Below are 16,614 nucleotides of genomic sequence, written 5' to 3' on the forward strand. Positions count from 1 at the left end.
ACTTCGGGATGAATGGTCCTGAGTTCAAATCCAGATGGGTCCCAACCTGGGCAGCAGCAGTTTCTGTGCAGAAGAAAGGTCCGGCGATCTACTTCCATTTCTTGCCTTAAAAACCCTATGGACAACCACACTATCCATAGAGTTGCTGTGAGTCGACAATGATTCGCCGGCACTCAACGAGAACCATTCCTCATTTGGGGGAATTGCTAAACCTTTTGTCTGAGAGTATAAAGTTCCATTGTTAGTATAATTGGGGAAGAAAAAGTGTTCTTTAATTTGCATTTTTAACATATTATCTAATTTAAAATATTTTGAGTACTCATTTAAAGAGTAATAAAAATAAGCAATAAAATGTCTCAATGTCCAATTCTCGAGTTGGGTTAAGCAGAACACTGGAGAGGTTTTTATCCTACTCCTTGACCCCAAACTCCTGTTGAGCAACTGCCCTATGGGTCAATGTTCGGTTAAAAATGTTTTCCAAAAGTGTCTTGGCTGATTTTTTAAAACTAGTTCACCTCCATTTTGAACACTTTTTTTTTGGAAATAGTAGAAATGAAATGTTTGTTCTAAAAGGCCACAGGAACTTGTCATTTTATTGTTATTCATTTGTCTTGGACAAGAATTTTTTGACATGCCCTTCTGAGAATCACTCACAAGAGCAGGGTCACATGCAAAGACTAAGCTGGTACAATATGTATTGCCTTTTCCTCGGTAAAAACTGCATCTTTTCATAGGGAGGGTGATTGAAAAATGACAGACTGGACCCAGCCCTATTATGAAGTTGCCCTGCTTAACCCTCCTCATGAAGTGAGTCCAGTCTTAGTCATTTTCAGTAAAAGTCATTTGGAATGTCGAATATATTAAAATATTAAGAATTTTATTTGGAATATAGATCTGAGTTGAGATTGATAAAATAGGTGTCATTCCAAATCCTGCCCAAAGCCTCGAGGAACTCAGCAGGTCAGGCAGCATCTAGGGATGCCAGAATTCTGGCTTCTGCCTCCTTTTTCCAGTCTTAATGAAAGGTCTCCGCCTGAAGCATTGACTGCTGATTCACCCTATACACGCTGCATATCCTGCTGAGCTCCTCCAGCATTTTGTGTGTGTGTTGTTGAAGATCTCCAGCATCTGCAGACTCTCCTGTGTCTATGAAATTAGTAATAAGATCTTTCTGATTCCTTTTGGCCCCTATTATTTAAGATGGCAATATTCTGGTTACAACTATGTTTTTAGTAAAAATGCTTGTCTGTTTTGGACACATCTTGGACATGCGTGAACATATCAGAGTTCTGCACATATGCTTATGTTGTGCTTCAGTGCACTAAAATCAGAAGAGAGATTGTTGACTGATTTTTCTTCTTTCTTTCCCCTGTAGATTTCAAAGGTTTAAATGCATCCATTTGCAGAAGTATCATATGCAAAGAAAACATTTCTTAGAGACTTTCAACTTTAAATTTACTGGAGCATTGCTTCCTTTCTGACAAGAAAGCAGAAAATGTCCTGATTTTCCAAGATTTGTTTTCAACACTTAATACAGAATTCAATGAGTTGTGAGGGTGTATTGTCCAGAAATCTTCTGCATAACAAATCTCGTTCTCAATATAATGTAACTGTAATTTTTCTCCCATTCCCTTCTGGAGTTATTTTGTGTCATCTTTTAAAGTAAGAACTGACTTGGCACTTGCATGCGCAAATCAGATTGTATCTCTGACGTAGTTTCCTTGTCCTGGGGGAATAAGATGAATTTTAATAGGTGTGCTGTTCTTTGTGTATATAAATGATTTGGATGAAAATGTAGTGGGGTTGGTAGTAAATTTGCAGATAACTCAAATATTGGTGCTGTTGTGAATTACATATCCTCCAGGATGGCACTGGCGATTATGCGGCGATGTTTTGTGAGCAGCTCTCAAAATTATTAGATATCCTACTAGCCCTCAACCATCAGGCTCTGGAACCAGAGGGAATAACTTCAGTCATATCATCTTTGAAATGTTCCTGCAACCTATGGTTTCACTTTCAAGGACCCTTCATCTCATGCTCTCTATTTATTGCTCACTTATTATTATTATTTCATTTTTTTCCTTTTTGTTTTTGGACAATTGTCTTTTGCACAATGGTTGCTGATCCATCCTGCTGGCTGCAGTATTTTATTAATTCTATTGGTTTTTTTTGTATTTACTCTAAATGCCAGCACATATGATGTATGTACTTTAAAAAAGGATATTGAGCTTTCCCGGCAGGTATGATAAATAAACTCTTCTTGGGCTTCCAGCTAGGTACAGTTAATTGGTTATAACTTGTTTTGATATCTGCACCTGGCTGGAAGTCCACAAAGAGTTTATTTGATGTATGTACTTTGATAATAAATTTATCTTGAACTTTGGAACTAAGTTGGCAATCCACAGCCTGTAATTTCCCTTTAAGAAATTTGAGCTGTCTATAAACAAATTAGTGATTTTATGATATCCCGAAGGACTCTGTGAACATGACTCTCAAGAATGCAGGTACAACTCCTTGAAGCGTTGAAGGTCAGCCATCGCCAGAAGAGATGGCTGTGGTGGACTTCAAGCCACGTTAGGACATCGAGGCCCAACGTGGCTTATGAACTGGTGTACAGCCCAGAACTCTGTGCAAGTTAAGGTCCCTCACCTGAGCTGTGTTTGATCCATTTCCCTTTCTTCTCACTCCTGCCACCAGACAGGAGATGTAAGAGTCCTGGGACCCTTGCCTATAGGTTCAGGAGCAGTTGTTCTCCTTGTAGTCATTAGGTTCCAATTTTCTCCATATTATTTGTTTACTTTTAAAAAAAATATTTACTCAATTTTTCCTCTTTCTCACATTGGATGTTTATCAGTTTTTGTTATGTGAGTTTTCATGGATTCTGTTGTATTTCTTTGTTTTCCTGTGGGTACAAGAAATTGAATCTTAAGATTGTATATGTTATACTGTACATATTTTGATAACTTATTTTGAAAGGATACAATTGCAGATCTGAGTGGGAAAATAGCAGGGCAAAGTATGAAGTGCCGCACTTTGCAAGATCCAACATAAGGGGAGTGCTCATGGTGAATGGCAGTGTCGATCAACAGCAGGATCTTGGGGTCCAGGTACAAGGCTCCCTAAGGTGGCCCCGCAGGTTGATAGAGTGATTTAAAAAAAGGGCATTGCATGTTTGCCTTTTACTTAGGCATTGAATTCAAGAGCCAGCAAATTGTGTTGCTAATCATAAACATGAGAAATTCTGCAGATGCTGGAAATCCAAAGCAGCACACACAAGATGCTGGAGGAACTGGCCAGGTACATCTATGGAAATTAATAAATGGTCAATGTTTCTGGCCAAGATCCTTCTTCAGGACTGAAAAGAAGGGGAGAAGATACCAGAATAAAATGGTCAGATGAGGGGAAGGAGGATAGTTAGCGATGTAAAACTCTGGTTAGGCTGTATTTAGTGTTGCGTTCAACTCTTGTTGCTTCACTACAAGAAGAATGTGTAAGTTTTGTAGAGGGTGCAAAGAAGGTTTACCTAGGTGCTACTGAGTTTAGAGGACATGTGGTATGACAAAACTTTGAACAGGCTGGGCTGGGGGAGTGTTTCTCTGGAGCACTGAAAAGAGATTTGATACAAGTTTTTAAAACATGAGACACAGATAGACAACCAATATCACTTTCGAAATATGAATGCTAGCGGGCATGTGTTTCAGGTGAAGGGGGAAAGGTACAAAAGGGACTTGTGAAGAAAACTGTTTTATACAGATTGAGTGAGGCTAAGGGTGGTGATAGAGCCCAATTTCATAGGTGTGTTTCTGAGTCTGGGATAAGAACATGAATATGCAGGGAAGGGAGGGATATGGGCATTGTGTGTGGAAGAGTCAGTAGATTAATTAGGAGTCTTGCTTTAATTAGTTCAGAATTGCATTGTGGGCCAAAGGGCCTGTCCTCTGCTGTACTGCTTTACGTATAATCCCCTGAGCAGCCGGTCCGAGGATTCAATCCCCGTGTCAAGATATCTTTCAAAAGTGAATGGTCTAATGAAATCTAGCTCACTTCTGTACAGTTGTGCTCTCTGAAGTATTATTTGGAGGGGGCAGTGGCAGAGAAGGAGGTGTTTTGAGACATGTCCTAGGAACAAATATTGGAGTTTCTTGGACAGGGTCACCAGCTTTCATGGTCACAGCCCATTCTCTCATTGCTTTGCTGACCTGCCATCCATAATATTTCCACTGACGCTGCTCGTCCTGATTCGTACAACAATTCTTCCAACTGCTGGTCTGTTTTACCTTTGGTCTTGATATTCAGGTCACTTTGCAACATTCATTTTGCCTGCCCTAATGCCTGCTAAATCAGCTTGTATACAAGAATCCTTTTGAGCATCAGCATTTCCTAATCTCTCACTCTATTTAACAATAGAATTTGGCCTGTTCATTATACAAATAAAGCACCTATCTTAAAATTTATTGGACATGCAGTCTGGTTAGATTGTTTCATTGTAATTTTCTACTACCCTTCCTCTTATTTCTTGGCCTTATTGAAGAATTAGCCATGTGCATGTATGTGAGATCTGGTTTATCAGCTGCACTTTTGTTTTAGGGATTAATTTGCTTGTTTGAACAATAGAAGATGTGTTTTTGTAGCTTCTACAGAATGTACTATGCTACTCTATGCTTCTTAAAACTAAGAGTTCATGGAATGAGAATAGGATTAAGTCGTTCACTTCTGCAATTCAATGAGTACCCCAGTTGTCACAGATGCTGCCCAATCTGCTGAGTTCCTCCAGCAGCTTGTTTTGTTTTGCTCCAGATTTTAGCATCTGTACACTCTTACATCTGAAGACCACAGCTGATCTGAATGTAACCTCACATCCTACATTCCTATAGATGATATTAAATTTTAGCTCTCTTGTTTATCCAATGTGTACTGTGCTTTAAAAAAATAGCCAGACTTTTCACTGAGATTTATTAAATTTAACAATCTGTGTAAGTTGATGCCATGAAACTCATGCCAATTGTGCAGATCCTTTTATTTTTGTCCTGCCTATGTCATTGATACCTGCATTTGGTACTTGTTTGACATACCATTCACACAGATCTATTCATTACAACAGTACATTGAAGTAGTACAAGGTAAAACAATAACAGTGCAGAATAATGGGTTACTGTTTTATAGAAAGTACAGTGCAGATAGACAATAAGGTGCAAGGTCTTAACAAGGTAGACTGTAAGGTCAAGTGTTCATCTTATTGAGGAAATGGTCAATAGTCTTATTACGGAGGGATAGAAGCTGTCCTTGAGCCTGGTGGAATGTGCTTTCAGACTTCTGTCTCTTCTGCCTGATAGGAGGTGGGAAAAGAGAGATTCTCTCAGTTGGTGGGGTGTTTGATTATGCCAGAACTATACTGACTTCATGGAGAAAGTCTCGTTTCCTGAAGCCCTCAGTTGTGTCGATCACTCTGCAGTTTCTGTGATCACGAGCAGTTGCCATACATACCAAAACCATGATGCATCAGATAAGATCCTTTCTTAGTCTGATTTGGTACATTGATAAAAATTGGTGAGGGTCAAAGTGGACATGCCAAATTTCTTTAACTTCCTGATGAAGTAAAGGTGCTAATGACCTTTTTTGGCCAAAGTGTCAACATGGTTGGACCAAACCATGTTAGTGATGTGCATTCCTGAGAACTTGAAGTTCTCAACACTCTCAAACTCAAACACCATTGATGTAAATAAGGAGCATCTGCACCACCTTCCTCCTTGAAGACAATGTCCAGCTCTTTTTTTTTGCTGACGTTGAGAGAGATGTGTCATGACAACATGTCACTAAACTCAATCTCCTTCCATAACAAATCTTCTCCCTACTATTAAGTTCCACTCTTAAGTATTTTGCTACTCTAAAACTATTATTTTATTTAATCTGCGCACTGCTAAGTGTGATTTATAAATGTTGCTACTGTAACAAAAGAATTTCCCACTCAGGATCAATGAAGTACTTATTATTGTTAAAACTTTATTGCATCAATTCCATTGACTTCAATCTTGCACGGAAAAGCAGCAGTTGTGCTTGTATCTACATTGCACTGTGGGTTGAAGCTTGGGTTGAAGTCTAGCCTGCTGTTTTAGTTGAGTGTGAGACCCAGGATACCTATGCTGAGATTTTGACTGCTGGTGTGCAGTAGAACAGTATTGACTTCCTCAGATTTCCCAGTCCTTTGGCTAAAAAAAATCTCAGTGGAATAGATCAGTGGCCTTAATGAAATCACTGGGAAAGAATGGCAGCTTTTTGTCTATTTTAATTCAGTTCATTTGAAATATAACCATATAACAATTACAGCACGGAAACAGGCCATCTTGGCCCTTCTAGTCTGTGCCGAACGCTTACTCTCACCTAGTCCCACCGACCTGCAGTCAGTCCATAACCCTCCATTCCTGTCCATATACCTATCCAATTTTTTTTTTAAATGACGATATCAAACCTGCCTCTACCACTTCTACTGGAAGCTCATTCCACACAGCCACCACTCTCTGAGTAAAGAAGTTGCCCCTTGTGTTACCCCCAAACTTTTGCCCCCTAACTCTCAGCTCATGTCCTCTTGTTTGAATCTCCCCCACTCTCAATGGAAAAAGCCTATCCACGTCAACCCTATCTATCCCCCTCATAATTTTAAATGCCTCCATCAAGTCCCTCTCAACCTTCTACGCTCCAAAGAATAAAGACCTAACTTATTGAACCTTTCTCTTTAACTTATGTGCTGAAACCTAGAAATGTGTTTAATATTTTTCAAACAAGTTTAAGCATTTTTAATTGGGATAATTTATATTATTTTTATTTCATAAAGCTTGAATATCATTCAAGCTTTAACTCTTATTCAACTCTCATTAACTCTCATTCAATCTCAGTGAGAGCTGCTGGACATTGGGACTGAGCCTCATCAGCATTTTAGGCCATTTTGAAGATGGAACACTGGATCTTGTTGATCACCTGGATGTCTTCCAAAAGGAGATTATGTCCAGGGCCATATTGGAAGAAACAGCATGGTCCAAGGCATGCACACACCTAATGAATTCTAGCACTTTGCTAGTCATTTGAGGATCTAATGTTTGCTCCAGATTTTTTTTACATGATTGTTGTAAACTCCATATTTTATGGGCCAGCTAATTCTGCAGTACAAGTAAATATGTACCTGACTGACAGGCAATATAGAGTATGCATGGCTCCCTCAAGGGAAAATCTTGCCTGACAAATCTGTTAGAATTCTTTGAAGAAAGAACCAGCAGGATAGATAGGAGGGTCAGTTGATGTTGTATACTTGGATTTTCAGAAGACTTTCGACAAGGTGCCAGACATGAGGCTACTTAACAAGCATTGAGACCAAGGTATTACAGGAAAGATACTAGCATGGATAAAGCAGAGGCTGATTAGCAGGAGGCAAAGAGTGGGAATAAAGGAAGGCTTTTCTGGTTGCTGCCAGTGCTCTGTTCCACAGAGGTCTGTGTTGGGAACGATTATTTTTACATTATGTGTTAATAATTTGGATGATGGAATTGATAGCTTTGTTGCAAAATTTGCAGACAATATGAAGATAGGTGGAAGGGCAGGTAGTTCTGAGGAAGTAGAGAGGCTGCAGAAGAACTTGGATTAAGAGAATGGGTAAAGAGGTGGCTAATTGAATACAGTATCAGGAAGTGTATGGTCATGCACTTTGGTAGAAGAAATGGAAGGGTTAACTATTTTCTCAATGGAGAGAAAATACAAAAAACTGAGGTGCAAAGGGACTTGAAAGTCCTTGTGCAGGATTCCCTAAAGGTTAGTTCGCAGGTTGAGTCTGTGGTGAGGAAGACAAATGCAATGTTAGCATTCATTTCAAGAGGACTAGAATATAAAAGCAATGATGTAATGTTGAGACTTCATAAAGCACTATTGAGGCCTCACTTATAGTATTGTGAGCAGTTTTGGGCTCCTTATCTTAGAAAGGATGTGCTAATATTCACAAAAATGTTTATAAGTTTGAATGGTTTGTTGTATGAAGGGTGTTTGATGACTCAAACTATTCACTAGAATTCAGACAAATGAACGGTGACCTTGTCGAAACCTATCAAATGGTGAAAGAACTTTATAATGTGGATTTAGAGAGGGTGTTTCCTCTGGTGGGAGAGTCTAGTACCAGTGGACGCAGTCTCAGAATAGAGGGGTGTCCTTTTAGAACGGAGATGAGGAGTAATTTCTTTAGCCAGAGAGTGGTGAATCTGTAAAATTCTTTGTCATAGGCAGCTGTGGAGACCAAGTATTTATGTATATTTAAGGCAGGGGTCAATAGATCCCTGAGAGCATGAATGGATACCAGAAGAAGGCAGGAGATTGGGGCTGAGAGGAAATTTGAATCAGCCATGATGAAGTTGTGGAGCAACTCAAAGGGCCAAATGGCCTAATTCTGCACTGATATCTTATGAGCCTATGGAAATTTCAACATTGGAGTATTTTGGGATCTGCACTGTGATTATGGCATTGTGGGCTGATGTGAGGAAAATGTTAGTAGAAGTTGTTTGTTGAATATCACTAGTTAACTCGTTCTTTGGCCTTGTCACAGATTCAGTATTACTATATGCAGTATGCTCTTGATGCCCTGGAAATCGCCATAAATCAATATGTGAAGTGTTCAGGGAAGGCCATTGTTCCTTAAGCAGTTGAGTATGTCTGACCGATCTGAACTTATAAACGTATTAATGGAATTTAAATGTTGCTACGTTAGATTGATCTTGAAGTAGGTTAAAAAGCTGGCATAACCTAGAGAGAACGGCCTGTACTGTGCTGTACTGTTGTATGTTCCAGATGAAGGAGAAGAATGGCACTTGTTAATTTTATTTTTAAAAGTGAGCTATGCGGTAATTGAACTTGATAATGACAATGTGCAAGTTCTTGCAGCTGTTGCATTTTAAATTGTAGTCTTTGACATTTCTACTTTGTATTTTTTTAGGACATTGGATTTTCTACTGAAGGTGATAATGAGAGCTATGTGGTTTGCGGGTGGCTTTCATTGGATGAGTATAAAGGGACGCCGTGCATTGCCAACAGAAGCACCAATAATGACATTAGCACCACATTCTTCATATTTTGATGCGATTCCAGTCACCATGACCATGGCTTCCATTGTAATGAAAGCTGAAAGCAAAGACATCCCTATATGGGGAAGTAAGTAATTTCCTACTGAACTTTTAATAGATGGAGTATGCATTATGGACATGACTGAATTACTGAAATCACTTTACCAGACCACAGTTGGCCTGTATTGACATTCATTTATTCCATGTCCAGTGGCTTAGATCTTGAAACGTTTGTACAGTTTGACATGATATGATTAGTAACCACCCTGCAATATAAATTTCTGATTTAATAACCAAACTGGAAGTTATTTTCAGTTGTGCCACTGCCAATCTCTCCCTCTCTCTCCCTCCCCCTCCACCCTCAACCTCCCCCCCTCCCTTTCTCCCCCTCCCTTTCTCCCCCTCCCTTTCTCCCCCTCCCTTTCTCCCCCTCCCTTTCTCCCCCTCCCTTTCTCCCCCTCCCCTTTCTCCCCCTCCCCTCTCTCCCCCTCCCCTCTCTCCCCCTCCCCTCTCTCCCCCTCCCCTCTCTCCCCCTCCCCTCTCTCCCCCTCCCCTCTCTCCCCCTCCCCTCTCTCCCCCTCCCCTCTCTCCCCCTCCCCTCTCTCCCCCCCTCTCTCCCCCTCCCCTCTCTCCCCCTCCCCTCTCTCCCCCTCCCCTCTCTCCCCCTCCCCTCTCTCCCCCTCCCCTCTCTCCCCCTCCCCTCTCTCCCCCTCCCCTCTCTCCCCCTCCCCTCTCTCCCCCTCCCCTCTCTCCCCCTCCCCTCTCTCCCCCTCCCCTCTCTCCCCCTCCCCTCTCTCCCCCTCCCCTCTCTCCCCCTCCCCTCTCTCCCCCTCCCCTCTCTCCCCCTCCCCTCTCTCCCCCTCCCCTCTCTCCCCCTCCCCTCTCTCCCCCTCCCCTCTCTCCCCCTCCCCTCTCTCCCCCTCCCCTCTCTCCCCCTCCCCTCTCTCCCCCTCCCCTCTCTCCCCCTCCCCTCTCTCTCCCTCCCTCTCCCCCCCCCTCTCACCCCCTAATAAGAGAGAAGGAGTGGTCTCTGTTTTTCCCAGCAAGCAGGGAGACATAACAAACAACTTGCTGGTTTACAATGTTAAAAGTCTGTTGCTGGTTTACAATGTTAAAAGTCTGAGCTTTTTCTGAGCTCTGTTCCCAAAGATCCTGGGTCTTTGGGCACACAGTAGATTTTCCGACACCCTGATGACACACACCCTGCCGTGACACCGACCCTCGATCCGCCCATCTCCAGAGCCCCAAGATCTTAGGGTTCCAAATCCGAGCCAGACTCTCAGGCCAAACCCTTGGTGTGCCAAACAGCAGCCAGTTCTGAAATCCCGAGAATGGGTCTCATTCCTACAAAGAACCAGTGCCAACATGTAACTCCAGGTTAGGGTCTTCAAAAGAACCCTGAAAGGGAAAAATAAAGGTACTAAAGATGGAAATAGAGCTGTTTCCAAAGATCCAAGCAAAGGAGTCGCCATTTAGCACCATCTTAGCTTCGCTCCGCCTCCAGCAGTTAAATAGACTCAACATATATATGAATAACTAAAATAGTACCACAAACTTTAAAATCAGGTATTTCTATATCCTGTCTTTTGCCTATAGATGCCCTTTCTTTTTGTGAAATGGATATAATTTTAAACTTGGCACACAAAATGTTAGAAAATGCTGTAACTATTTCAATTGGCCTTTATCACATGTTGACCATTGAACAATTTACTATTCTTCTCTTGAAAAAATAATTTAGATCTATTTTGCAGGATATTTGAAAGGCAGTACTCATCTTAAGGTTTAGTTAATGATGAGTTTTCAGGTTTATGATTGTGACATTTCAAGCTGTTTAATAACACTACTGTTTAATTGTTCACAGATACCCAGTCTAGCTATTACTATTCAAATATCTTGTTTCGTAATATGAAGACTCTGACATATTACAGTTTTCAGGACTAACCATTAATTTCTCCAGAAATAATAAGCAAGCCACTAAATTACATCTTTTATGCCTTCAGGATATGTGGAAATTGGATCAGTTAAACATTATATTCTGCTTCTGTCTTTTAAAACATCTACAATAGCTTTCTGTTTAATCAACCTGCCAATGGATTTCAGCCTCAGGCCACTAAGCTCTGAAAGGTTCAGTAAGTGGAATCACATTGGATAACTTGCAACAGGTGTCATTTTTTTTTTACTTTTCTTGGTATCTCAATGCCTTGTCTTTTTTTTCTTTTCTCTAAACTATTGTTGAGATATTAGGGCCCCTAATGCCAATTGTGAGATATGTATATTTTGTACACCATTTTTTTTCAAGTGCACATCCTGTGATTTCTTCTGTCAACTGCATCATTTATCACTCATTGTGTTCCTGAAACTCGTCTGACGCATTTTGCGTGTGCGTCATTTTGTAATTATGGCATTTTGATTGTACAGTAGAATCAGAGGGATCTTGGAAATGCATGTTAAAAGCAGTTAGGTACCCCAGAAAGAAAGACCTGGTAGTGCTGTTGCCCTTTATTCGCTGACTAGTGTTCACCAATATCACTACCAAATTCCAGTTCTCTTGAGGGAACTTGAGATCCTCAAATTTCATGGACAGTTGTTGTTCAGATGTTTGCCTTTCCTCTCCTGTCTTTTCGGTCCTGTAAGTCAAACGAGCCTTTGATGGAATAGTTAACCACTTAACAGCGCCATCAGCTCTTGTATCGCCAATACCCCTCTCTATGATCAAACCCATTGCTACTTGCCATAACCTTGGCTGAAAATGTTATTTATTTACTTATATAGAGATAATGTGTGGAACAGGCCCTTCTGGCCCAGCAACCCACCTATTTCACAAGAGCCTAATCACAGAACAGTGACCAATTAACCGACTAACCGGTATGTCTTTGGACTCTGTGAAGAAACTGGAGCACCTGGAGGAAACCCATGCTGCCACAGAGAGAATGTACAAAATCCTGATAGACAGTGCCAAAATTGAACTCTGACCTCCAGAACATCCTGAGCTGTAATAGCGTCACGCTAACCATGTGCTACCATGGTGCCCTAATAAACTACCATAGACTAAAACAACAAACATTTACATGAATATTATAACTTTATCCTTCTGCAGCGTCTCCATGCCATTGATCTTCATAAATTACTGATGTTTGTTACGAAATTCCCGTAACTGGATCACTTACCAGCAAAGATAGAGGTCCGTTGAAGTCTGATGGTACTATTTTTAAAAGTCTTTATTTATAAAGGGGCACAAAAATAAGATTAGTACAGACATTCAGATAATATACATCATCAATACTCAATCTAAAAATGTGGGTATATTAATAAGCATCAATTAAGCAATAGCTCTATCGTTTGTCTAGGGCAGGGGTCAGCAACCTTTACCACTGAAAGAGCCACTTGAACCCGTTTCCCACAGAAAAGAAAACACTGGGAGCCGCAAAACCCGTTTGACATTTAAAATGAAATAACACTGCATACAACGTTTTGTTTTGCCTTTATGCTATGTATAAACAAACTATAATGTGTTGCATTTATGAAATTGATGAACTCCTGCAGAGAAAACGAAATTACATTTCTGCATGCAACAAAAACATTTTGAACTCCGAAAAAAAGACGTTGTGTTGAAGGTTACTTTTAAGTAAAATACTCAACGTCTATTTGAGTCCTTCTTGTATTTATGAAAAACCCCAAACTTAAATTTGCCGCCAGCAGCAAACCAAAAATAACGTCAGCTAGCTATCAACCTGAAAAATGAAAGGACTATTTCACTGAACAATGAAAACATATGAATATACGTAAAATAATAGGCAATTAAAATATTTATCATACTTGTTCAGGTTGACTCACACCTGACAATGCAGTCGTATTCAGTAGGGATGGATCGATGCTTAGGGGAGTGATCGGGAAGGATAAAGTGTTTTTTTCCTCTCTGAACTCACAGAAGCGTTTCCCAAACGATGTTTGCATTGCGATGATTGCAGAATGTAAATACTCCGAATTTATCATGTCATGACCTTGTTTGAACTCTCTCAAATTGGGGAAGTGAGACAATGTGCCTTTCTGTAAATCTCTGGCAAGCAACGTCAACTTGCGCTCGAATGCCAAAATATCCTCCAACATGTGCAGGGCTGTACGTCCTTACCCCTGAAGAGCTGTGTTCAGCGTGTTCAGGTGCGCTGTCATGTCTACCATGAAGTGTAGCTTTTCCAGCCACTCTGGCTGTTCCAGCTCAGGAAAGGTGGGCCCTTTGCTGCCCAGGAAAGTTTTCACTTCTTCCAGACACGCGACAAAGCGTTTCAGCACCTCCCCTCTGGACAGCCAGCGATAAAAACACGTTGTAGCGGTGTGCTACACGCAGTCAGTAAACTGCAGTCAAAGATAGCTTTATTCGAACTAAACAGCCTTGCTTTTAAGCCTCCCTCAACCCGCCCCCCATGGGCGCGGATGCTGCAAAAGACACGTACTCACAAACCCCCGTAGGCTATCTCCCTTAGCCTGAACGCTGGCTAATTGTGAGCCGGTTCGGATGTGTCAGGAAATGGGTCGCCACAATGTCTTATTTAGATTGTACAAGATCACCATAATCTTCAAATTTAGAATTACATTTCAAAAACTAACAAACTAACATAAAATACATTTTAATTAAATACTGACCATGTAGCGGTGTTCTACACGCAGCGCTAAAATTACGACACGGAGACAGTAACTGCAGTCGAAGGAAAAAACTTTATTCGAAATCTTCAGCCTCACTTTTAAGCCTCCCTCAACCTGCCCCCCGTGGCGCAGAGGCTCCAAAGCTCTGTGCTCGCAAACCCCCGTAGGCTATCTAATTGTGAGTCGGTTCGGATGTGCCAGGAAAAGGGTCGCCACAACCAATTATTTCCCAAAGCAACAGGGAGCCGCAGCACAGACGTAAAAGAGCCACATTTGGCTCCGGAGCCGCGGGTTGCCGACCCCCGGTCTAGGGGATATTGTGTGGTCCGATGGAAAGATAAAAGTCACTGTCCTTTCAAGCTGCAGCTCTTTGGGTTGAAGAGAGAGACGGTTTGAAACTTGCCCGGGTCTTTTATGAGGCCAATCTGTTGAGTCGGGGGAGTTGGTTCCCCGTTGTTAGTTCCAAGTCGTTTTCCGTGGTACCAGCCACCAGCCTCCAGGCAAGGGAACCGAACGCACGTGGCTTCCTTCAAATGGCTTCCCGTTATTACGGGATCGCTAGCGTTTCTTCTGGTGCGTCTGAGGGGCTGTCCCTACAGCCCCCCTTTTATCTTAACTCGCCGGGTAGTAGATGTCAATCAGGTTGGGGTGATGCAATCTCTCTCAACCAGCCCACTTTGCCCGAGGGCTTGCACGTAGCATAGTCCCCAATCCACAAATGTTGTCTCCAGGAGACAATGGCCATGTCTCTCTCTCATTTCCTGGGTCCTCTGACCCAACCCAATAATGCTTTGCGATTCTCACAAAGGAGGGGGCTACCCTGCACCCTTCGGCCCCTCAGAGCTGTGGTACATTCATAACATGTTGAAATCTGAAAATAAGATCCTTGAGAAAGTTGATGCTTTTATATTAATTCTTGGGTATAGATTTTGTCACCAAGGCTGAAATCTATTGCTTGTACCTTGAGAAAGTAAATTACCTTCAGTCTCTTCAGAACCATGCCAAAAGTGATAAATCAATATGATTAGGAAGTTCTTAGATTCTGCACTAGCAACAATACTAGGATAGATTTAAGTGGACATGCAACAATTACATATGATCTGAGGTTGATTTTACTATTGTTAACTTCCTTATTCTTGTCTTCTGTTGGTTTGTTGACAGTACCTCCTCAGTTGTAGTGTGCCAGTGCTAAGGATATAGGTACTTATGCTAATTGCTGAGTTGCTGCTGAAGCGAATTGCTTAGATTTGGATAGTGTCAGCTGCTTGTGGTTTAGGAGCTGCATTTGGTCAGACGAGGAGAGTGTGCGATTGGACTCTAAATTTCTGTCATAGATGATGGTTCGTTCTTTACTGCCTTTAAGTCGTTGCCTGACATTTGTGAAATGAATATTGCTGGCAGCCAGCTTAACAGTTGGAAGAAGTTAGTTGGTTAGACCACACCTAGAGTGGAAAATGGACAGTCATCATTTTGGGTCAATAATCTGGACTCGTGCAGCATGTAAGATTTGCTGAATGTGCATATGGACTTCCTTGTAATCTGAGAAAGTTAATAAAAAACTGAAGACTAAAATGAACAGCCAGTTTGCTGACCTTATTAAAAAGGTATGCAGTTATCTTCAGCTGCTCTGCACATGACTAATGCCTTGAGGAAAGTTGCAGTAGCACCCAGAGTCATAATTACTCTCCATCAACTGCAAACATTTCCGTCAAGGCAGAAATTACCATAACTATTTTAATACCAGTTTTCCCCTGTCAGTGTCTTTAGCTGGAGTGTGAATTCAAATAACTAAAATTTCTCATTTGCAGATTTGGGAACAGTGCCCTACATTGCAAAATCCAAGTAGTTAAAAATAGCTCCAGTCAGTGGTATCACAGCATTCACAACTTTTTAATCACTCACTTGTTATATGCAAAATATCCATGAGTATGTCAGGAAGATGCCCCCTACGAGAATATCTCGGACAGCAGGCAGCAGACATGGAAATGGAAGCGGGTGAAGAAGAGCCAGTAGACTAGAAGCCATGGCTACTGGCTTATATATTGCTTAAGTTAGAGAGGGAAAACTCCGATTTCAAACCTCCGCTGCCTAGCAGCCATACCCACTCATGGGAAAGACTTCAGCAGTAAACCCTGAGGTCAAATCCAGAACTGGAGTCTGCAAGCAGTCCGACGTTGCCTTCAACCTCGCTCTGGCAACTCCTGCGACGACACTGGTGCCAAGCTGTATCGGCCCTTGCCCTTCCCTTGGACAACATCGGTGTCATGGAGAGGAGAGTCTTACTGCATGGTCAACTGCTGGTCTTCCATACAACCTTGTCCTGGCTTGCGCCCTGGAAACTATTCCGGGCGCAGATCCGTGGTCTCACGAGATTAATGGATGCCACTGTAAGTTACTGCGGGCAATGCAGCTGGCATTTGAGGCAGCGATGAAGGTCTGCCATCTCTGGTGGTGTTCAGAGCTTCCTTCATTGTATCAGTGGCTTCTTCTCTGTTTTCACTACTGTCAGTCATACAAGTCCCGGGTGGAGACTCAGGAATACTGACATTCTCAGATGTAGAAGGATTCTTCATTTCTGTTTCCATAACAGTTTTGTTTTTTCAGTCAGGGTTGTTAGTCCTGAGCCAAACACCCAAACCTAGAGGACCAGTGGACCACTCTTAGTCTGGCCACTACCCTTTGACCTCTTTGGCATGGGCTACCAAGAGCCAAATCAAAAAGGACTGACTCTAGCTAGCGTAGCCCTCTGGCTCATTGAGGCATGCAAGCCTCCAAGCCATGACATGGTTGTGTTATTATAATCTATGTTAATGCCTTTTTCTTTGTGTCCCTGAATAGTTCTTTGCCAGATGCCCTGCCATCTGTTTCCAATGTAGCTTTG

General features: G+C 41.8%; 1 protein-coding gene across 1 annotated transcript in view; it reads left to right on the forward strand.

Annotated features, from left to right (window-relative positions):
- LOC132378334 (lysophosphatidylcholine acyltransferase 1-like) overlaps positions 1-16,614 on the forward strand; it is a 116,998-nt gene that overhangs the window by 39,239 nt on the left and 61,145 nt on the right. The window contains exon 3 of the mRNA XM_059945149.1: positions 8,966-9,180. Within this exon, the coding sequence (XP_059801132.1) occupies positions 8,966-9,180 (215 nt within the window). The remainder of the gene's footprint in view (positions 1-8,965; positions 9,181-16,614) is intronic.

This window comes from Hypanus sabinus, chromosome 20, assembly GCF_030144855.1.
Source record: "Hypanus sabinus isolate sHypSab1 chromosome 20, sHypSab1.hap1, whole genome shotgun sequence".
Taxonomy (NCBI): Eukaryota; Metazoa; Chordata; class Chondrichthyes; order Myliobatiformes; family Dasyatidae; genus Hypanus; species Hypanus sabinus.